A 23374-nucleotide genomic window follows, 5' to 3' on the forward strand; every position below is an offset into this window, starting at 1 on the left:
TGGATGGGTGGGTGGGTGGATGGATTCATGGGTAGGTGGGTGGGTGGGTGGGTGGATTCATGGGTAGGCGGGTGGGTGGGTGGATGGATGGGTAGGCGGGTGGGTGGGTAGGTGGATGGATGGGTACGTGGGTGGGTAGGTGGATGGATGGATGGATGGATGGGTGGGTGGGTGGGTGGATGGATGGATGGGTGGATGGGTGGGTGGGTGGGTGGATGGATGGATGGATGGGTGAGTGGGTGGGTGGGTGGATGGATGGGTGGGTGGGTGGATGGATTCATGGGTAGGTGGGTGGGTGGGTGGATGGATTCATGGGTAGGTGGGTGGGTGGGTGGATGGATGGATGGATGGGTAGGCGGGTGGGTGGGTGGATTCATGGGTAGGCGGGTGGGTGGGTGGATTTATGGGTAGGCGGGTGGGTGGGTGGATGGATGGGTAGGTGGGTGGGTGGGTGGGTGGATGGATGGGTAGGCGGGTGGGTGGATGGATGGGTAGGCGGGTGGGTGGGTGGGTGGATGGATAGGCGGGTGGGTGGGTAGGTGGATGGATGGGTACGTGGGTGGGTAGGTGGATGGATGGATGGATGGATGGGTGGGTGGATGGATGGGTGGGTGGGTGGATGGGTGGGTGGGTGGATGGATGGATGGGTGGGTGGGTGGGTGGATGGATGGATGGGTGGATGGGTGGGTGGGTGGGTGGATGGATGGATGGATGGATGGATGGGTGGGTGGGTGGGTGGGTAGGTGGATGGATGGATGGATGGGTGGGTGGGTGGGTGGATGGATGGGTGGGTGGGTGGGTGGATGGGTACGTGGGTGGGTACGTGGGTGGGTGGGTGGGTGGATGGATGGATGGATGGGTAGGTGGGTGGGTGGATGGGTACGTGGGTGGGTACGTGGGTGGGTGGGTGGGTGGATGGATGGATGGATGGGTAGGTGGGTGGGTGGATGGGTGAACAGATGGGTGATGCACACACAGGCGAGTGAATAAATGGGTGGAAGAACAGAATAACAGTAAACAGACGGACAGATGTCTGGGTGGGGGGTGCTGGCTCTGCACTCTTGGGGGGGGACAGTGGTTCTGCAAAAGGATGCAAACGCCTGTGGCCGCGCATTAAGGAAACTTCGCCCCTCGCAGGCTCTGGCTCCAGAACACCCCGCTGCGCAGCCTAGCGCCCTCTCCTTGGTAAACCCGGGGTGGGGGTGGGGGTTCTCGGGCAGCGTCTGCCCCTGCTTCCCGTGTGCGTGGGCTGAGCACACGGGGTCGCCACCTGAAGCGCAGCTCATTTGGGAACCCCTTCCTTGGACGCACGCCAAGCACGCAAAGGCCGCCTGTGCCCTGCCCTGCAGGACAGAGCAGCCGGGAGGGCCCGCGTGTGCCTGCGCGCTGTGCCGCCGGCCACCTTGGGCATGTTCATGTCGTCCATGAACACGAGGAGGCGCTTCCCCATGGGGGGGCCGTAGGTGTCTTTGGTTCGCTTCTCCACGCTGGCTTCCAGGTTTCTCTGGATGTCCATGGACGTGGTGCGGGAGGAGAAGTTGACGATCAACACGATCTGAGGCGGAAAGGCCGGGTCAGAACACGGGGCCCCTACGCCACCGCCCACCGTGCAAACTCAGGGGTCCCTGCCACACCGGCTCGTCCTCACCCCGCGGGAAGCCTTCCCGTGGGAGCAAGATCTACCCTGGGCACCAGCCTGAGCTCCAGCCGCCCAGCGAGGCGCCTGTGTGTGCTGTGGGAAGCCACCGTGGGCGGGGGGCGCGGTACACGCGTGGGGCAGGGACGCCCGTGGGGAGCGACTTACGTTGTTTTCTTCATTCAGATTTTTGAGGAAGTTCTGGGTAGTGGCCGTCTTGGAGGTGCCGGATTCTCCGACCAGGATGACCGGCTGCTTGACTTTAACCATTTGCTCCAGCATCCAGGTGGTGCGGGTTGTGTCCACCGTGTGAACTGGAGGGCGACAACCAGGGTGGGCGCGCGGCAGCAGCACCCGGAGCGTGAGCCTTTGGCCACTGGGGGTGTCCGAATCCCCCGAGCCCCACCAAACGCATCCTCAAAAGCTGGGCCGGGACCCCAACAGCACACACGCGAGTGTGACCTTGCGACCCCCTCCTAGGAGCCGTCACCCTGGCCGCCGCCGCCCGCGGCTTTGTGGAGGCCTAACTTCAACGTGGCACCCACACCCCCGTGTAAGAAGTGTGCGTTGGTGGCTGGCATTGTGGCGTGGCAGGTTACACCACTTCCTGCGACTCCGCCACCCCCGAGTGGACACCAGTTCAAGTCCCGGCGGCTCCACACCCACCCAGCTTCCTGCTGATGGGCCTAGGGAAGCCGTGGAGGACGGCCCAGATGCTTGGCCCCTGCACCCGCTTCAGAGACCTGGACAGAGCTTCAAACTCCCAGCTTCAGCCTGGCCCAGCTGCAGCTGTTGTGGCCATTTGGGAAACGAAACAGCGGATAGAAGGTCCTCATATTCTTTCTTCTTCTCTCTCTCTCTCTCTCTCCCCCTCCCCGTCTCTCTCTCCCCCCCATCTTTCTCTCTCTCCCCCCTCCCCGTCTCTCTCTCTTCCCCTCACCCGTCTCTCTCTCCCCATCTCTCTCTCCTCCCCTCACCCCTGTCTCTCTCTCCTCCCCTCTCCATCTCTCCCCCCTCCTCCTGTCTCTCTCTCTCCCCCGTCTCTCTCTCCCTCTCTCTCTTCCCCTGTCTCTCTCCCCCTCCCCCGTCTCTCTTTCCCTCTCTCTCTTCCCCTGTCTCTCTCTCCCCCCATCTCTCTCTGTCTCCCCCGTCTCTCTCCCTCTCCCCCGTCTCTCTCTCCCTCTCTCTCTCTCCCCCTCCCCTGTCTCTCTCCCCCTCTCCCTCACCCCTGTCTCTCTCCTCCCCTCTCCATCTCTCCCCCCTCCTCCTGTCTCTCTCCCTCTCCCCCGTCTCTCTCCCTCTCCCCCGTCTCTCTCCCCCTCTCCCCCGTCTCTCTCTCCCTCTCTCTCTTCCCGTCTCTCTCTCCCTCTCCCCCGTCTCTCTCCCTCTCCCCCGTCTCTCTCTCCCTCTCCCCCGTCTCTCTCCCTCTCCCCCGTCTCTCTCTCCCTCTCTCTTCCCCTGTCTCTCTCTCTCTCTCCCCCTGTTTCTTTCTCTCCCCCCCCCATCTCTGAATATTCGTATGATCAGTCCACACCAGGAAGCCAGGCAGCTGGCACTCACCCAGGATGTCAATGAACTTCCTCTCTGGAGAGTGAACGTACTCTGGGACTAGTTTACTCCATGGGATCCACTGATTCCGTTTGGGGTCAAAGTGAAAGTCATACAAGGTTGGAAGGTGACCTGTGGTGAGAAGGGGCTGTCTCGCCTGGGTCCGAGACAGAACCGGAGCCCTCCCGGCCCGCGCTGTAAACGGACAGACACTGGTGGGCACCTCCAGGCGACTGCCCCTCGGGCAGTACTTGAGCCAAGGCTACTCAGCCCGTGGACGGACACTGGCCACCGGGAGGGAGGTCGGGCCGTGCAGGGCGGGCTGGAGCCAGCAAAGGGACACTGTGTGGAGCCAGAGCGGCAGGTGCGGCTGGGAGCGGGGTCGCAGCTGCAGGGCGCTCTCCCCCATGGGAACGGGGCAGGCTCCCCACAGACCCTAAAGGACTTGTCCCACCGTTCCCTTCCCCCTTTGGTTGAGACCCCGGTGCCAACCAGACCCTTCCCGACTCCTTGCAATGCAAATGGCACAGCAGAGAAGTGGCACAGGGCGGCTTGTGACACGATCAGAGGGAGGCTGCCGGGGCTTCAGAGAGCCCTGCTCTCCCGCCAGCTGCCTCCCCCCCCCCAACAGTGGCAAATTCCCTCCTTCACCGGATAAAAACTCTTCAAAGGACAGACTGGCGCCAACCTCTGCTTCACGTAAAGCAACCTGTCTCTGTGGCCGCCTCTCCTTTCCGGGGGTGCGAGAGGCCAGAGCCCGGAGCTCCTCCAGACCCAACGGACCCCTCCCTGGTGACGCGGCAAGACCAGCGAGACCGGACAGGAAAGGGGTCTCAAGGGAAGAAGACAGGAAGCCAAGGAGCCTAAGGGCAGCAGGCAGGGGTGAAGGGTCAGAGGGCACAGAGAGCCGGGTTGGGGGGGGCACCCAGAGCGCAGAGGGAACACAGGGAAGTCAGGGCAGGTGGTCCTGAGTGTCCATGGTGAAGGGGGGAGGGGTTTGAGGGGGTTGGGGGAGGCAGGCCTTGAGCGGGGCCGGGGAGGGGGAGCAGCAGGCCCCACAGTCAGAGGCAGGAAGTCCTGGGGGGGGGAGCCATCCTGGGGGGGCACAGGCCCTTCTCTGGGGGCCCCCACTGTCAGAGGCAGGTAGGTGGTCCTGTGTGTGCACGAGGTGGAGGGGGCAGCTGTGGAGGGGTTGGGGAATAGCAGGCCTGGCAGTCGGTAGCAGGGAGTCCTGAGAGAGTGGGTGGCCGTCCTAGGGGGGCACAGGCCATCCTCTGGGGGGGCCCCGACAGTCAAGGGCAGGTGGGGGGGCGGCTGTCAGGCAGGGGACAGCAGGCCTCACAGTCAGAGGCAGGAAGTCCTGGGGGCACAGGCCATGGCGGGGGTCCCACAGTCAGAGGCAAGTGGTCCTGTGTGTGCACGAGGTGGAGGGGGCGGCTGTGGGGGGGTTGGGGAGTAGCAGGCCTGGCAGTCGGGGGCAGGGAGTCCTGAGGGAGTGGGCGGCTGTCCTAGGGGGGCGCAGGCCATCCTCTGGGGGGGTCCCACAGTCAAAGGCAAGTGGTCCTGTGTGTGCACGAGGTGGAGGGGGCGGCTGTGGGAGGGGGGTCAGGGAACAGCAGGCCTCACAGTCAGGGGCAGGAAGTCCTAGGGGAGTGGGGGGCCATCCTGGGGTGTGAGGGTGGGGTTTGGCTAGAAAGGACAAATCAGAGCTGTTGGGGCCACTGAGCTACGGGGAGAAGCCCCTGTCGGGTGGTTTTCACTTCTATGTCCAAAAAGAACCTCTGCAGAAAGAGAGGAGACCCCGGGGGAGCTCCCGGCTTCAGCCTGGCCCAGCCCGGGCTGCTGCGGGTCTCTGGGGAGTGAGCCGGTGAACAGAAGATCTGTCTGCCTCTCTGCCTTGCAAACAAAATGGAAACAAACCAGAAAGGCGGGAATCGTTCCCTATTTATAAAAAGTAAAAAGCCACAGCAGCCCAGACCCCTGCCCGGAAGCCCCTGGAGCAGGGCCCCTACCTGGCAGTTCCCCGGGCCGGGCCCAAACCCCTTCCGTGTCCGCGGTGGGCAGAGAAGCGATGCGCTTGATGCATTCGTCAAAGCGGAGCCGCCCGTCCTCCAGCAGGGAGGCGCCCAGCGAGCAGTACAGGGCCTCCAGGAAGCAGCACTCCAGCACGTCGGCGTCCTCCCCCTCCCCCTCGAGCAGGGCGTCCAGGATCCTGGTGAGCTGCGCCACCTGGCTCGCGGGCAGGCACCTGGCTCAGCCCGGAGAGTGCACCTGCGTGGGGTCTGTTCCCGCCCCAGACCCCCGGGTCCTGGAGCCCAGCGCCCGCGCCCACGCCGTGCTGACGGCGCCGGCGCTCGGCTGGCTGGCACGCACCCCCTCCCGAGCCCACGGGTGTCCGAGCGTGCATAGCGAGGGCCGCCCACCATGTTGAGGTCGGTCTGGGGCACGATCGTCTTCAGCTTCTCGGCCTGCCTCCCGTCCACGATGCCCTCCACGATCACGTTGATGAGGTAGGGCACGTACTTGTCGAAGAGCCGGTCCAGGTCGTTTTGCTCCACCTGTGGGAGAGCGCGTCCCAGAGCGTTCCCAAGGCGGGAAGCAGCTTCTGATGGATGGCGCGCTTGGCCAATGGGAAGCCCCAGTGATGGCGCCTTAACAGGTGTAAGGACATTTGTCCTTCATGTTTCCATGCCGGGCGTCCACCCCACTCCCTGGGAGAGGAAGGGGAGGAGGAGGAGGCGAGGGATGGAGGAAGGATAACAGGTCCCACTGGACAGAAAGGGGTACGCCCATGGTCACCCAGCAAAGAATGCAGAACCTCAGAAGGCCCTGTGCCCTGTAGGGCAGCCACGGCCTCCAGGGACTGCCTGGGGCCTCAGCGTCCCTCCTCCCGGGGGACAGCATCCCCGACAGTGGTCCCCTCGCTCCCTGGGTCTTCTCTTCTCGGGTGTCATCCTGTCCTGGTTCCGACTTCCCCACTGCCCAGGGCCCTGCTACAGACACGGCCAGGTCACCCGCGTCCCTTTGACAACGTGCTCTGGTATCCCAGGTGCGGCTGGGCCACAGACTGCACCTGCCTGCCACACCCATCCCCGCCCGTCACCATGACAGCGCCCCTTCCAAGGAGCCTTGTGACACATGGTGGGTGGGCTCTGAGGTCTGACACCGTGAGATCCTGGGGCCTTCCCACGTGGCACTCACCCAGCTGCTCCTGGACACACGCTCGTCGGTCACCACCCTATGTGCCAACCTGGCAAACCGTTACTGGCACACGGTCACCCCCACATGTGTGTGCACCACGGCAGCAGAGCGGAGCAATTGCCAGAGAGACCACGTGGCCCACACACAGGGCCAGCGATGTTTACTGCCGACCCCACGGCCGGAAAGCCTGTCAGCCTCTGCTCTGACCCTGGACATCCTCACCCAGCCCGCCAGCTGTGAACCCGACACACGTGTCGACCGTGTTTCTGTCTGGTTTGGCTCACAGACAAAGCTGGCCAAGGACGAGGTCTTGGCCTCCAGCTACAGCTCCCTCGGGGCTGTCACCGGCCCCGCCGATGGTAAGCTCTCTCCAGAAACCATCCTCACCTTGTTCTGTCGCTGACTGACCCATTTTTTCCAGTATGGCTGGTACTTCAGGTTCTTGGGGTCCACGTAAACCATGCCACACCGAGACACGGTTGCAGGGGAGGCGTACTGTAAATCTCCAACCTGGGGAACAAAGAAGACCAGTCACGCCTGCAGCTGGACACGCGTGGACTCAACGCTGGGGGGAATGAAGACGACCGGTCACGCCTGCAGCTGGACACGCGTGGACTCCACACGCGGGATTCACACCTGCAGGAATCCCAGGTCTCACCCAGGCTAATGCGGCCTTCAGGAAGCTTTTAATCAAACCCCTAGTTTCTGACAGGACAACTACGCTTTTTAAAGTTTTCCTCTACTACGGAAGTAATGCGAGAATTAATACATTGTAGACTATCTGACAAAAAATAGAAAAGCATACAGAGGGAAAAAAGCTACCACAATCCCACCACCCAAAAAACAAACACCATTTCGGTTGTTTCCTTTCTGTCTTTATTTATTTTCTTAGTGTGGTTGAGATCAGGGAATCTGAAACTTGACGAGCACACAGCTAAGCCAGCAATATTAAGAAATACACATCTAGGGGCCAGTGTTGTGGCGCAATGGCTAAAGCCGCTGCCTGCAGTGCCCACGTCCCATATGGGCACCGGTTCGCGTCCCGGCTGCTCCACTTCTGATCCAGCTCTCTGCTATGGCCTGAGAAAGCAGTACAAGATGACCCAAGTCCCTGGGTCCCTACACCCATGTGGGAGACCTGGAAGAAGCTCTTGGCTCCTGGTTTCAGACTAGTTCAGCTCTAACTGTTGCGGCCAATTGAGGAGTGAACCAGCAGATGGAAGATGTCTGTCTGTCTGTCTGTCTCTCTCTCTCTCTCTCTCTCTCTTTGCCTTTCCCTCTCTCTTGTGTAACTCTAACTTTCAAATAAATAAATAAATCTAAAAAAAAAATACACATCAGGCCAGTGCCATGGCTCACTTGGTTAATCCTCTGCCTGTGGCGCCAGCATCCCATATGGGCACCGAGTTCTAGTCCTGGTTGCTCCTCTTCCAGTCCAGCTCTCTGCTGTGGCCCAGGAAGGCAGTGGAGGATGGCCCAAGTGCTTGGGCCCTGCACCCGCATGGGAGACCAGGAGAAGCACCTGGCTCCTGGCTTTGGATTGGCGCAGTGCCAGCTGTAGCAGTCATTTGGGGGGTGAACCAATGGAAGGAAGACCTTTCTCTCTGCTTCTCTCTCTCTCTCTAACTCTACCTGTCAAATAAAAAAATGCATATCTCTCTCTTCTAAAAAGCACATGGCTGAGTCAGCCGATCAGATAACTGTATGTGTAAATACTCGTGCACTCACAAGATTCAGCCAGCCGAGTGAGGACAACATTAATATTAAGAATGAAAGCAGGGAGGACCTACTGGGAGAGCAAGGTCGCCCACCACGCGGAAGACGAGCCGCGGGAGCCGCAGGGTCTGCGCGCCAGTGCTGGAAGGGGAGTGGATGTGAGACAGATGACCAGCGGGGAGAGCAGGGATGCCCAGGGCTCCGAGTCCACACATCCGCGCTGGAAGGGGAGGTGAGCTCAGTAACCGGAGACATTGGCGGGGAAATGGCGGACAGAATCTAGAGGGAAGCAGGCTTTGAGGCGGAGAAGTTCACCAGACTGACTACAGGAGAGAAGAAAAAAAAGGGGGGGGGGGTACTGGTACAAACAAGTTTCTCTCTCCACCAACCTTGCAAAGGCGAGCAAGAGACAAAGAGCAGGCCCCACTCGGGATATACATAACAACATGGGAGAGCTAAGGAACTGAGTCGCTACAATTCAGTAGCCTAGGCAACCCAGTGGGAGTCCTCAGCAGAAACTGAGCCCGCACAGACTCTTTGGGTAGAAGCCAGAGATCAGAAGCTAAATACCATCAATTCTGCTCAGCCATGTGGTATTACTTACCTCCTGAATAAAAAATAAAATAAATAAATAAATAAAGAGAGAGAGAGAGAGAGAGAGAGAGAGAGAGAGATTCACCACACATAACCTGAGGGTGTCACCTTTGCACACCCGTAACCCGGAAGAACCAAGCAGAGCTCTCAGGCCACACCCATCTCAAGCCTCCAAGGCTCCTCCAACAGCAGGTGGTCCACTTAACACAGACATAGTATAAAAAAAAAACTCACAGTGAGGGAAGAAGAATTAACAATGCCAACCAACAAACACAAAAATCGAGGGAACAAGGTCAACGATGACACTATGACGCCTCCAAATAAACAAAACACCCCAAGCCAAGATTATGAAGATGATGAGATAGAAGAAATGCAAGATACGGATTTCAAAAAATTTATGATAAGAACATTTAGAAGTTTTCAAAAGCAAATCCTTGAACTACAGAAATCCTTATTGGACAGGATTGAAAATCTCTCTCGTGAAAATTAAATTTTAAGGAAGAATCAAAATGAAACGCAGAAACTAGTAGAACAGGAAAGTGTGATAGTGAAGAGAAATCAAAATGAAATGAAGAGCTCAATAGATCAAATGACAAACACATTAGAGAGCCTTAAAAACAGAGTCAATTAGACAGAGAGAGAATATCAGACTTAGAAGACAGAACACAGGAAAACATACAGTCAAACCAAAGAAAAGAAGAGGAAATAGAAATCTAAAAAATAGGCCGGCGCCGCGGCTCACTAGGCTAATCCTCCGCCTAGCGGCGCTGGCACACCAGGTTCTAGTCCCGGTTGGGGCGCCGGATTCTGTCCCGGTTGCCCCTCTTCCAGGCCAGCTCTCTACTGTGGCCAGGGAGTGCAGTGGAGGATGGCCCAGGTGCTTGGGCCCTGCACCCCATGGGAGACCAGGAAAAGCACCTGGCTCCTGGCTCCTGCCATCGGATCAGCGCGGTGCGCCGGTCGCAGCGCGCCGGCCGCGGCGGCCATTGGAGGGTGAACCAATGGCAAAGGAAGACCTTTCTCTCTGTCTCTCTCTCTCTCACTGTCCACTCTGCCTGTCAAAAAAAAAAAAAAAAAAGAAATCTAAAAAATATTGTTGGGAATCTACAGGATACTATTAAAAAAAAAACCAACATTCGAGTTCTAGGAGTTCCTGAAGGCATGGAGAGAGAGAAAGGATTGGAAGGCCTTTTAGTGAGATACTAGCAGAGAACTTTCCAGGTTTGGAGAAGGACAGAGACATCCTAGCACAGGAAGCTCATAGAACCCCCAGTAAACATGACCAAAAGAGATCCTCACCACGACATGTTGTAATTAAACTTACCACAGTGAAACATAAAGAAAAGATCCTAAAATGTGCAAGAGAGAAACGTCAGATTACTCTCAGAGGATCTCCAATCAGACTCACAGCAGACTTCTCATCAGAAACACTACAGGCTAGAAGGGAATGGCGAGACATAGCACAGGTGCTAAGAGAGAAAAATTGCCAGCCCAGAATATTATATCCTGCTAAGCTCTCATTTGTGAATGAAGGTGAAATAAAGACCTTTCATAGCAAACAGAAAGCGAAAGAATTTGTGGCCACTCGTCCAGCCCTGCAAAAGATACTTAAAGATGTGCTACACTCAGAAACACAGAAACACGGCCATCAATATGAAGAAGGGAAAGGAAGAAAACCTACCAGTAAAAGAGCATGGGAAGCTCAAAGCATATACTAGAAAATATCTCCGGGAAAATGGCAGGGCAAAGTCACTATGTATCAATAGTCACATTAAACGTTAATGGACTTAACTCTTCAGTTAAAAGACACCAATTGGGGCCGGCGCCGCGGCTCACTAGGCTAATCCTCCGCCTAGCGGCGCCGGCACACCGGGTTCTAGTCCCGGTCGGGGTGCCGGATTCTGTCCCAGTTGCCCCTCTTCCAGGCCAGCCCTCTGCTGTGGCCAGGGAGTGCAGTGGAGGATGGCCCAGGTGCTTGGGCCCTGCACCCCATGGGAGACCAGGAAAAGCACCTGGCTCCTGGCTCCTGCCATCGGATCAGCGCGGTGCGCCGGCCGCAGCGCGCCGGCCGCGGCGGCCATTGGAGGGTGAACCAACGGCAAAGGAAGACCTTTCTCTCTGTCTCTCTCTCTCACTGTCCACTCTGCCTGTCAAAAAAAAAAAAAAAAAAAAGACACCAATTGGCTGATTGGCTTAAGGAACAAAACCCAACTATTTGTTGCCTACAAGAAACACATCTCTCTCACAAAGATACAAGTAGACTGAAAGTGAAAGGTTGGAAAAAGATATTCCATGCCAACAGAAACCAAGAAAAAAAGCAGGTGTAGCCATATTAAAATCAGACAAAATAAACTTTAATACAAAAACTGTTAAGAGAGACAAAGAGGGGCACTATATAATGATTAAGGGTTCAATTCAACAGAAAGATAGTTATTATAAATGTATATGCACCTAATTACAGGGCACCGGTCTATTTAAAAGATATGTTAAGGGACTTAAAGGGAGATTTAGACTGTCGCTCCCCCTCTTCGTGGAGGAACGACACAGGACCCTGCGCTGTTCTTTTCGTCTGCTCGGCCCTCCCCGGGTTTGCTGCTGGTTCTTCCCGGGTTGGCTACTATCCCTTCCACCTCCGTGGAAGGGCAGTTCCCCCTGGCCACATTCCCCACTTCCGCAGGGGAGCGGCACACCGCCGGCCGGCTCTCTCGGGGGCTGCACAGGTGTTCCCCTTAGATGTTCCCCATAGATGTTCCTGGTGCATGCCGTCTCTCTCCTCCTTTATAGTCCTCCTCCGCCAATCCTAACTCGGCTGCCCACACGCCGAGTACGCTGCTCTCCAATCAGGAGCAGGTCCTGCTGTTTATTGGTTGAACTGGAGGCAGCTGCGTAGAAGCTGTTTTCTCCTCTCCCAGCGCCATATTGTGGGAGAGCAGATGCATAGAATAAGTCTTAATTCCAGTAACTCAGTCTAGTCCGGGTTGCTCCCCACAGATCCCCCTTTCTTTTTATTTTTTGGCGTTGATACGCGCCTGTCTTCGGTGTCCCGTGGCACACACTCTGCTCTACTTGCTAGAGTTGCCACAGGCTCTTACAAGTCCTATCAATCAGGCAAACCGAATCCGGGTCCTCTCTTCGCCATGTTGTGAGGAGGTTTTTAGGCACTGATGCATGCCTGTGTTCGGTGCCCTGCAGCGCATGCTCTACTCTGCTAGAACTGCCTGCAGGTGCTTACAAAACCTATCAGGCAAACCGAATCCAAGCCTTCTCATTGCCATGTTGAGGGGGAGGCCTTTCTATTTCTCTATTTCTCTATCTCCGGGCATTCCTATTTCTCCCATTTTACTTCTATCTTCCAGCATTCCTATTTCTCTCATTTTACTTCTAAACTTCTGTTTCTCTTATCCCCGCGGTTTCCCGGCGCCCGCCCGAGGCTGCTTCTCGGCACCTCGCCCCGCGGCAGCTTCACGGCTCTGCGTGGCTTCCCGGCGCCTTGCCCCGCCGGCGCCCGCCCCGCGGCGGCTTCACAGCTCTGCGCCGCTTCAGCCCGCGCTTCTTTTTTTTTTTTTTTTTTTTTTTTTTTTTTTTTTTTTTGACAGGCAGAGTGGACAGTGAGAGAGAGAGAGAGAGAGAAAGGTCTTCCTTTGCCGTTGGTTCACCCTCCAATGGCCGCCGCGGCCGGCGCGCTGCGGCCAGCGCACCGCGCTGATCCGATGGCAGGAGCCAGGAGCCAGGTGCTTTTTTCCTGGTCTCCCATGGGGTGCAGGGCCCAAGCACCTGGGCCATCCTCCACTGCACTCCCTGGCCACAGCAGAGGGCTGGCCTGGAAGAGGGGCAACCGGGACAGAATCCAGCGCCCCAACCGGGACTAGAACCCGGTGTGCCGGCGCCGCTAGGCGGAGGATTAGCCTAGTGAGCCGCGGCGCCGGCCCAGCCCGCGCTTCTCTCATCTGCGCGGCTCGGCTTCGCGCGCACACTCCGCGGTCTCCACGCACTTCGCGCCCGCACCACGGCCTCGCGCCAGCCCTGCGTTCCCTATCTATTCACGCCCCGTGCTCTCTCTGCACGCGGCGGCTTCCGCGAATGTTTCCGCCACCACCGGCATTCAGTCCAAGTTCCCCGGACTAACCTGGTGAATTTCAACCTGGCGGCCCATGTCTCTGCCTCTGGTTCCAGATCTTCGCCTCTTGCTCCCCGGGGTGACTTGAAGAATTCCAAGGTGGCTTATATCTCCGCCTCGGCCTGCACTCGCGGCTTCATCCTCCCTAACATTTTTCTCTACCCGGTATGTTTCCTTAAGTTTTCTTCCAACAATATTCCTCTCATTTCTCCTGGCTACTCCCCACAGTCCGTATCCGAGTCTAAGTTTCTTCTAGGTTTCACTTTCACTTTCAACCTGCAGTCCGTATCTAAGTTTCTTCTTGCTTTCACTTTAAATCCTAACTTCTTTCCCACAGTCCATATCCGAGTCCAAGCCTCCTCCAGGTTTCACTTTCGCTTTCAATCTCCTAGCTTCCCCGCCATAGTCCGCATCCGAGTCTATGAAAGCTTTCACTTTCGCTTTCAATCCTAACTTCTTTCCCACAGTCCATATCCGAGTCTATGCCTAGGCTTTCAATAGCTTCTTCCGGCACCTAGGCTCTTTGCTAGTCTCTCTCTCCGGTATTTTCCCACTTCTTCCCGTTTCTTCCCTCCTAAGTTTCCTATCCGAGTCACGGCACCATTATGTCGCTCCCCCTCTTCGTGGAGGAATGACACAGGACCCTGCGCTGTTCTTTTCGTCTGCTCGGCCCTCCCCGGGTTTGCTGCTGGTTCTTCCCGGGTTGGCTACTATCCTTTCCACCTCCGTGGAAGGGCAGTTCCCCCTGGCCACATTCCCCACTTCCGCAGGGGAGCGGCACACCGCCGGCCGGCTCTCTCGGGGGCTGCACAGGTGTTCCCCTTAGATGTTCCCCATAGATGTTCCTGGTGCATGCCGTCTCTCTCCTCCTTTATAGTCCTCCTCCGCCAATCCTAACTCGGCTGCCCACACGCCGAGTACGCTGCTCTCCAATCAGGAGCAGGTCCTACAGTTTATTGGTTGAACTGGAGGCAGCTGCGTAGAAGCTGTTTTCTCCTCTCCCAGCGCCATATTGTGGGAGAGCAGATGCATAGAATAAGTCTTAATTCCAGTAACTCAGTCTAGTCCGGGTTGCTCCCCACATAGACCCCAATACAATAGTACTGGGGGACTTCAATACTCCACTCTCAGAAATAGACAGATCATCCGGACAGAAGATCAACAAGGAAACAGCAGATTTAATTGACACTATTGCCCAAATGGATCTAACAGATATCTACAGAACTCTCAATCCTACATCTAAAGACTTCACATTCTTCTCAGCAGTGCATGGAACCTTCTCTAGGATTGATCACATACTAGGCCATAAAGCAAGTCTCAGCAAATTTAAAAGAATTAGAATCATACCATGCAGCTTCTCAGACCACAGTGGAATGAAGCTGGAAATTAGCAACTCAGGAAACCCTAGAAAGTATGCAAACAGATGGAGACTGAACAACATGCTCCTGAATGAACACTGGGTCATTCAAGAAATCAAAAGAGAAATCAAAAACTTTCTGGAAGTAAATGAGGATAACAACACAACATATCAAAACTTACGGGATGGCCGGCACCGTGGCTCACTAGGCTAATCCTCTGCCTTACGGCGCTGGCACACTGGGTTCTAGTCCTGGTCGGGGCACTGGATTCTGTCCCGGTTGCCCCCCTTCCAGGCCAGCTCTCTGCTGTGCCAGGGAGTGCAGTGGAGGATGGCCCAAGTCCTTGGGCCCTGCACCCCATGGGAGACCAGGAGAAGCACCTGGCTCCTTCAGATAGGCGCGGTGTACTGGCCGCAGTGCACCGGCCACGGCGGCCATTGGAGGGTGAACCAACGGCAATGGAAGACCTTTCTCTCTGTCTCTCTCTCTCACTGTCCACTCTGCCTGTCAAAAAAAAAAAAAACTTATGGGATACAGCAAAAACAGTATTGAGAGGCAAGTTTATAGCAATAGGTGCGTATTATCAAGAAATTGGAAAGGTACCAAATAAATGAGCTCTCAGCGCATCTCAAGGACCTAGAAAAACTGCAGCAAACCAGACCCAAATCTAGTAAGAGAAGAGAAATAATTAAAATCAGAGAATAAATTAACAGGATTGAATCAAAAAAAAATACAAAAAATCAGCCAAGCGAAGAGCTGGTTTTTTGAAAAAATAAACAAAATTGACACCCCATTGGCCCAACTAACTAAAAAAAGAAGAGAAAAGACCCAAATCAATAAAATCGGAGATGAAAAAGGAAACGTAACAACAGACACCACAGAAATAAAAAGAATCATCAGAAATTACTACAAGGACTTGTATGCCAGCAAACAGGGAAACCTATCAGAAATGGATAGATTCCTGGACACATGCAATCTACCTAAATTGAACCATGAAGATATAGAAAACCTAAACAGACCCATAACTGAGACAGAAATTGAAACAGTAATAAAGGCCCTCCCAACAAAGAAAAGCCCAGGACCAGATGGATTCACTGCTGAATTCTACCAGACATTTAAAGAAGAACTAATTCCATTTCTTCTCAAACTATTCAGAACAATCGAAAAAGAGGGAATCCTCCCAAATTCTTTCTATGAAGCCAGCATCACCTTAATCCCTAAGCCAAAGAAAGATGCAGCACTGAAAGAAAATTATAGACCAATATCCTGATGAACATAGATGCAAAAATCCTCAATAAAATTCTGGCCAATAGAATGCAACAACACATCAGGAAAATCATCCACCCAGACCAAGTGGGATTTATCCCTGGTATGCAGGGATGGTTCAATGCTCGCAAATCAATCAATGTGATACACCACATTAACAGACTGCAGAAGAAAAACCATATGATTATCTCAATAGATGCAGAGAAAGCATTCGATAAAATTCAATACCCTTTCATGATGAAAACTCTAAGCAAATTGGGTATAGAAGGAACATTCCTCAATATAATCAAAGCAATTTATGAAAAACCCACGGCCAGCATCCTATTGAATGGGGAAAAGTTGGAAGCATTTCCACTGAGATCTGGCACCAGACAGGGAGGCCCACTCTCACCACTGCTATTTAACATAGTTCTGGAAGTTTTAGCCAGAGCCATCAGACAAGAAAAAGAAATTAAAGGAATACAAATTGAGAAGGAAGAAGTCAAACTATCCCTCTTTGCAGACGATATGATTCTTTACTTAGAGGATCCAAAGAACTCTAAGAGATATTGGAACTCACAGAGGAGTTTGGCAAAGTGGTAGGATATAAAATCAATGCACAAAAATCAACAGCCTTTGTATACACAAGCAATGCCATGGCTGAGAAAGAACTGCTAAGATCAATTCCATTCACAATAGCTACAAAAACAATCAAATACCTTGGAATAAACTTAACCAAGGATGTTAAAGATCTCTACGATGAGAATAACAAAATCTTAAAGAAAGAAATAGAAGAGGATACCAAAAAATGGAAAAATCCTCCATGCTCATGGATTGGAAGAATCAACATCATCAAAATGTCCATTCTCCCAAAAGCAATTTATAAATTCAATGCAATCCCAATCAAGATACCAAAGACATTCTTCTCAGATCTAGAAAAAATGATGCTGAAATTCATATGGAGGCACAAGAGACCTCGAATAGCTAAAGCAATCTTGTACAACAAAAACAAAGCCAGAGGCATCACAATACCAGATTTCAGGACATACTACAGGGCAGTTGTAATCAAAACAGCATGGTACTGGTACAGAAACAGATGGATAGACCAATGGAACAGAATTGAAACACCAGAAATCAACCCAAACATCTACAGCCAACTTATATTTGATCAAGGATCTAAAACCAATTCCTGGAGCAAGGACACTCTATTCAACAAATGGTGCTGGGAAAATTGGATTTCCATGTGCAGAAGCATGAAGCAAGACCCCTACCTTACACCTTACACAAAAATCCACTCAACATGGATTAAAGACTTAAATCTATGACCTGACACCATCAAGTTATTAGAGAACATTGGCGAAACCCTTCAAGATATTGGCACAGGCAAAGAATTTCTGGAAAAGACCCGGGAAGCACAGGCAGTCAAAGCCAAAATCAACTATTGGGATTGCATCAAATTGAGAAGTTTCTGTACTGCAAAAGAAACAGTCAGGAGAGTGAAGAGACAACCGACAGAATGGGAAAAAATATTTGCAAACTATGCAACAGATAAAGGGTTAATAACCAGAATCTACAAAGAGATCAAGAAACTCCACAAAAACAAAACAAACAACCCACTTAAGAGATGGGCCAAGGACCTCAATAGACATTTTTCAAAAGAGGAAATCCAAATGGCCAACAGGCACATGAAAAAATGTTCAAGATCACTAGCAATCAGGGAAATGCAAATCAAAACCACAATGAGGTTTCACCTCACCCCGGTTAGAATGGCTCACATACAGAAATCTACCAACAACAGATGCTGGTGAGGATGTGGGGAAAAAGGGACATTAACCCACTGTTGGTGGGAATGCAAACTGGTCAAGCCACTGTGGAAGTCAGTCTGGAGATTCCTCAGAAACCTGAAAATAACCCTACCATTCGACCCAGCCATCCCACTCCTTGGAATTTACCCAAAGGAATTTAAATTGGCAAACAAAAAAGCGGTCTGCACCCTAATGTTTACTGCAGTACAATTCACAATAGCCAAGACCTGGAACCAACCTAAATGCCCATCAACGGTAGACTGGATAAAGAAATTATGGGATATGTACTCTTTAGAATACTATACCGCAGTGGCCGGCGCCGCGGCTCACTAGGCTAATCCTCCGCCTAGCGGCGCCGGCACACCGGGTTCTAGTCCCGGTCGGGGCGCCGGATTCTGTCCCGGTTGCCCCTCTTCCAGGCCAGCCCTCTGCTGTGGCCAGGGAGTGCAGTGGAGGATGGCCCAGGTGCTTGGGCCCTGCACCCCATGGGAGACCAGGAAAAGCACCTGGCTCCTGGCTCCTGCCATCGGATCAGCGCGGTGCGCCGGCCGCAGCGCGCCGGCCGCAGCGGCCATTGGAGGGTGAACCAACGGCAAAGGAAGACCTTTCTCTCTGTCTCTCTCTCTCACTGTCCACTCTGCCTGTCAAAAAATAAAAAAAAAAAATAAAAATAAAAAAAAAAAAGAATACTATACCGCAGTAAAAAACAATGAAATCCAGTCATTTGCAACAAAATGGAGGAATCTGGAACACATCATGCTGAGTGAAATAAGCCAGTCCCAAAGGGACAAATACCATATGTTCTCCCTGATCGGTGACAACTGACTGAACACCAAAAAGGAAACCTGTTGAAGTGAAATGGACACTATGAGAAATGGTGACTTGATCAGCATAGCCCTGACTGTTAATGAACAACTTAATACATTATCCCTCTTAGTAGTTTTTTTTTGTCTGTTCTACTTAATACTACTGGTTTAATTCTGTAATTAATACACAGTTATTCTTAAGTGTTAAAATTTAACTGAAATGTGATCCCTGTTAAACATAAGAGTGGGAATAAGAGAGGGAAGAGATGTACAATTTGGGACATGCTCAATCGGACTTGCCCCAAGTGGCAGAGTTAGAAACATACCAGGGGATTCCAATTCAATCCCATCAAGGTGGTATGTACCAATGCCATCTCACTAGTCCAAGTGATCAATTTCAGTTCACAATTGATCATAATGAAAGGACTAAGAGTCAAAGGGAGCACATAAACAAGTCTAGTACCTGCTAATACTAACCGATAGAATAAATAAAGGGGAGAGTGATCCAACATGGGAAGCGAGATACACAGCAGACTCATAGAATGGCAGATGTCCTAAACAGCACTCTGGCCTCAGAATCAGCCCTAAAGGCATTTGGATCAGGCTGAAAAGCCCATGAGAGTATTTCAGGCATGGAAAGCCAAGACACTCTGGCAAAAACAAACAAACAAACAAACAAACACCTAAATGAAAGATCTCTGTGGGTAAGATCCCAGTGGAAAGAACAGGTCTTCAAAGAAGGAGGTACCTTTCTCTGAAGGGAGGAGAGAACGTCCACTTTGACTATGACCTCGTCTAAATGAGATAAGAGTCAGAGAATTCAAAAGGCTTCCATAGCCTTGGAAACTCATGACTGGAGCATAGGGAGATTACTGATGCCATAAACAGGAGTGTCAATTTTTAAAGTCAACAACAGGAGTCACTGTGCACTTACTCCTCATGTAGGATCTCTGTCCTTCATGTGCTGTACATTGAGATTTAATGCTATAACGAGTACTCAAACAGTATTTTTCACTTTGTGTTTCTATGTGGGTGCAAACTGTTGAAATCTTTACTTAATGTATACTAAACTGATCTTCTGTATATATAGAAAATTGAAAATGAATCTTGATATGAAGGGAAGGGGAGAGAGAGCAGGAAAGGGGAGGGTTGCGGGTGGGAGGGAAGTCATGGGGCGGGGAGCCAATGTAGTCCATAAGCTGCACTTTGGAAATCTATATTCATTAAATAAAAGTTAAAAAAAAAAAAGAATGAAAGCAAGTCCAAGGACCACAAACACTGGTAATGGATGCAGGGGATGGAAGACATTCAAGAGCAGAATCCAGGGAAAAAAAATAGAGGCTCAACAGAATGCCTGATATGACAGAGGATTTGAAAGAACAAACAAGGATAAGATGAAGCGAACAGCATGGGTGGGGAAAAACAAAGGCAATTACAAACTCCAGGCAAAACAAATGGCTCTAAAGGAGCGTATTCACTGTGGCTGGCCCCATAGCAAGTAGCTCCATATTTACAATCATGTAAATTCTGCTCACTGCTAACCAATTTAGCAACCAGCAATCTGAGGAGGGAAGGTGGGCTAGTGGTACAAGAGAAGAATCCTTCTTTGATAGCTGTCAACAGATAAGGTGCAAACTTGATCAAGGAAGAAACAGCTTGCTAGACAGGCTGTTGACAGGTACTAGGACAGTCATCAGGAGAAAAAACTCAAAAAAAAAAAAAAAACAGCAAAAGTGGCCACCTGTGGGATAGAGGTAATGAGGCCAGCAGAGACCAAGGAACTGCACTCAGTGTAAACTCTTTCGTGTTGTTTCTCTGACAGTCACCTATGCTTTTTACTGCTCCAATAAACATCTAAGTTTTTAATTGAAGAAAACCTTGTTGAACATTTTGTGAGCACTATAAAAACTTGAGACATGGAATTCAAGGCCATGTTGATTTTGGCGTGAAACTCCCTGAGGGCCCTGCACAGCTTTCTCGTCCTGTGCGTCTCATGGGGAGGCTCCTGCTCCTCACCCCTACTCACCTCGAAGAGCAGTGCGCAGTGCGCCTGGAGCCGGATGCGCTCCCCGTTGGCCAGCGTCAGCAGCTTGTTGTCGTCCATCACGGAGTTCATGTTTTCCACCCACAGGGCGTCCACGTCGCCGTCAAATAAGATGTACCTGCAACGGCCACAGGAAGGTGAGCCATTGGTGTTCCCTCCACATCCACATGAGGCATCTCCCCCCAGCCAGAACCGGACACGCAGCACCCTACTGGTCCAGGGCCACTCCTGAGTTTCTCAAGGAGGGATCACAGGAATGAGTGACGGCCAGCTTTGGCTTGTGGCACCCGCAGAACGTCCCCCACTCAGCCACACGGACCCTCACCACAGCGTGTGGAAAGGGAAGCTGGGCACCATCAGCCACATCTGCCAAGGAAAGCCGGGCTCAGAGAAGCATTCTAGCACTTTCCATGACACTCTGCTGCCTTGCCGTGCAGCGTGGGACCAGGAGCCTGGCACTGGACAGCACAGTGTCAGCAGCCCAGCTCAGCCCCTGGCCTTGGGCAAGGCTCTCTCCCCAGGCCTCCGTTCCCTCCAGGGGAAGCTGCAGACAGCCCTGGAACTCCCACACCACAGAATGAGGACAGATGGGTACCAAAACCACAAAGCACAAGTGGGAACCTGGCGCTCCGTGAAGGAGCCTCTGGGACTTGACTCGGTCTGCTGGGGTCCCAGCAGGGAGCTCCGATATAAAAGTTCTTCTTTCCCCATTTATTTCTTTTTTAAAAAGATTTATTTATTTATCTGAAATGCAGTTACAGAGAGAAAGGGAGAGATACAGAGAAAGGTCTCCCATCTACTAGTTCACTCCCCAAATGGCCTAACAGCTGGAGCTGGACCTGGCTGAAGCCAGGGACTTCCTCTGGGTCTCCCTCGTGGGTACAGAGGCCCAAGGACTTGGGCCATCTTCTGCTGCTTTCCCAGGCCACAGCAGAGAGCTGGATCGGAAATAGAGCAGCCGGGACTCAAACCGGCACCCATGTGGGATGCAGCATGGCTTCAACCCACTGTGCCGCAACACCAGCCCCTCTTTCCCCATTCCTAACCCCAGCTAAGTATCGCTAAGCCGCCCGGGCGCCCTCCTGCTCGCAGCAACCCTTACTTGCGCTCCTTCTTGTCGGTGGGCCTGTTGATCTCCCGGAAGATGTTGGACAGCACCCCGTCCGTCCAGTCCCGGGTGGTGGGGTCCAGGATGCCGTAGAGCTCTATGACGCTCACAGCTTTGGGATTCAGGATGTACAACTTCGTCATTATGCCGAGCCTGGAGCAAAGGCGAGGCTTCAGCCGTGGCTTAGGCAAACCTAGTGCAAACATCTGGGTTGGGTGTGGGAGGGGCTCCATGCTTTGGAAGATGCAGTCCATGCAAACCTTCCCCGGGCTTCTGTTTGCTCTCAGCTGTGCACACGAAACATGAAGGAACATTCTTTTCTCTCAGCAGAAGCACGGCCCCAGCACACGTGAGGTCTGTGCAGGAAGCACAGCTCCGCGTCACTTTCACATACGTGTCATACTCCTGCACATGCAGGAAGCACGGCTCTGCGTCACTTTCACATACGTGTCATGCTCCTGCACATGCAGGAAGCACAGCTCCACGTCACTTTCACATACGTGTCATACTCCTGCACATGCAGGAAGCACAGCTCCACGTCACTTTCACATACATGTCATACTCCTAAACATGCAGGAAGCACAACTCTGCATCACTTTCACATACGTGTCATACTCCTGCACGTGCAGGAAGCACAACTCCGCGTCACTTTCACATACATGTCATACTCCTAAACGTGCAGGAAGCACAGCTCCGCGTCACTTTCACATACGTGTCATACTCCTGCACGTGCAGGAAGCACAGCTCCGCGTCACTTTCACATACGTGTCATACTCCTGCACGTGCAGGAAGCACAGCTCCGCGTCACTTTCACATACGTGTCATACTCCTAAACGTGCAGGAAGCACAGCTCCGCGTCACTTTCACATACGTGTCATACTCCTGCACGTGCAGGAAGCACAGCTCCGCGTCACTTTCACATACGTGTCATGCTCCTGCACGTGCAGGAAGCACGGCTCCGCGTCACTTTCACATACGTGTCATGCTCCTGCACGTGCAGGAAGCACGGCTCCGCGTCACTTTCACATACGTGTCATGCTCCTGCACGTGCAGGAAGCACGGCTCCGCGTCACTTTCACATACGTGTCATGCTCCTGTACGTGCAGGAAGCACGGCTCCACGTCACTTTCACATACGTGTCATACTCCTGCACGTGCAGGAAGCACAGCTCTGCGTCACTTTCACGTACATGTCACATCACGTCATACTCCTGTACGTGCAGGAAGCACAGCTCTGTGTCACTTTCACATACATGTCACATACGTGTCATACTCCTGTACGTGCAGGAAGCACAGCTCCGCGTCATTTTCACATACGTGTCATACTCCTGCACGTGCAGGAAGCACAGCTCCGCGTCACTTTCATATACGTGTCACATCGTGTCATACTCCTGTACGTGCAGGAAGCACAGCTCCGCGTCACTTTCACATACGTGTCATACTCCTGCACGTGCAGGAAGCACAGCTCCGTGTCACTTTCACATACGTGTCATACTCCTGCATGTGCAGGAAGCACGGCTCTGCGTCACTTTCACATACATGTCATACTCCTGCACGTGCAGGAAGCACGGCTCCGCGTCACTTTCACATACGTGTCATGCTCCTGCACGTGCAGGAAGCACAGCTCCGCGTCATTTTCACATACGTGTCATACTCCTGCACGTGACACCTTCATGCCAATGTTTCCCAAAGGCGCAAAGGGGACAATTCTGTCACCAGACGACACAACGTTCAGTCTCCTGGTGGCAGGACATCTGCTGTGTGTCACCAACTCTACAAGTCAAGCAAACAGGGCACTTGCCCTTACCAGGCCCGACCTCGCTAAAGGAAGACGTGGTACAATTCACCCCAAGAAACACAAACCACGGTGCACAGCTACAGCGGCACGCCTGCAAGTTACATGCACGCACTGTTACACGCGCACACACAGCATGTGACAGTCCCTGGAGTCATCTAGCAATGAATCAACCACAGAGCGAGTCGCGTGAGGCTGGCGTGGCTCACTTGGAGCCAGGGAGCCCTCGCCCCCGGCGTCCCTGACAACACGAAGGAAGGAAGATGCTTCCGCTCACTGACTCGTTCCGACCAAGACCACCTAGAAATTGGAGTCACCAAGACCTTTGCTGGAATACTCAGCCTCCCCCAACTCTGTCTGGGCTCCCGTGCGAGTCGGGAGAGAGACGGGAGGTCAGACCAC

General features: G+C 53.0%; 1 protein-coding gene across 2 annotated transcripts in view; it reads right to left on the minus strand.

Annotated features, from left to right (window-relative positions):
* DNAH10 (dynein axonemal heavy chain 10) overlaps positions 1-23374 on the minus strand; it is a 130539-nt gene that overhangs the window by 40870 nt on the left and 66295 nt on the right. For both annotated transcript variants that reach the window (XM_070066094.1, XM_070066093.1), the window contains exons 39-46: positions 21173-21331; positions 20053-20188; positions 6773-6895; positions 5608-5742; positions 5197-5413; positions 3197-3316; positions 1805-1950; positions 1403-1555 (exon numbers count right to left, since the gene is read on the minus strand). In XM_070066094.1, coding sequence (XP_069922195.1) covers positions 1403-1555; positions 1805-1950; positions 3197-3316; positions 5197-5413; positions 5608-5742; positions 6773-6895; positions 20053-20188; positions 21173-21331 — 1189 coding nt within the window. The remainder of the gene's footprint in view (positions 1-1402; positions 1556-1804; positions 1951-3196; positions 3317-5196; positions 5414-5607; positions 5743-6772; positions 6896-20052; positions 20189-21172; positions 21332-23374) is intronic.

This window comes from Oryctolagus cuniculus, chromosome 21 (genome assembly GCF_964237555.1).
Source record: "Oryctolagus cuniculus chromosome 21, mOryCun1.1, whole genome shotgun sequence".
Taxonomy (NCBI): domain Eukaryota; kingdom Metazoa; phylum Chordata; class Mammalia; order Lagomorpha; family Leporidae; genus Oryctolagus; species Oryctolagus cuniculus.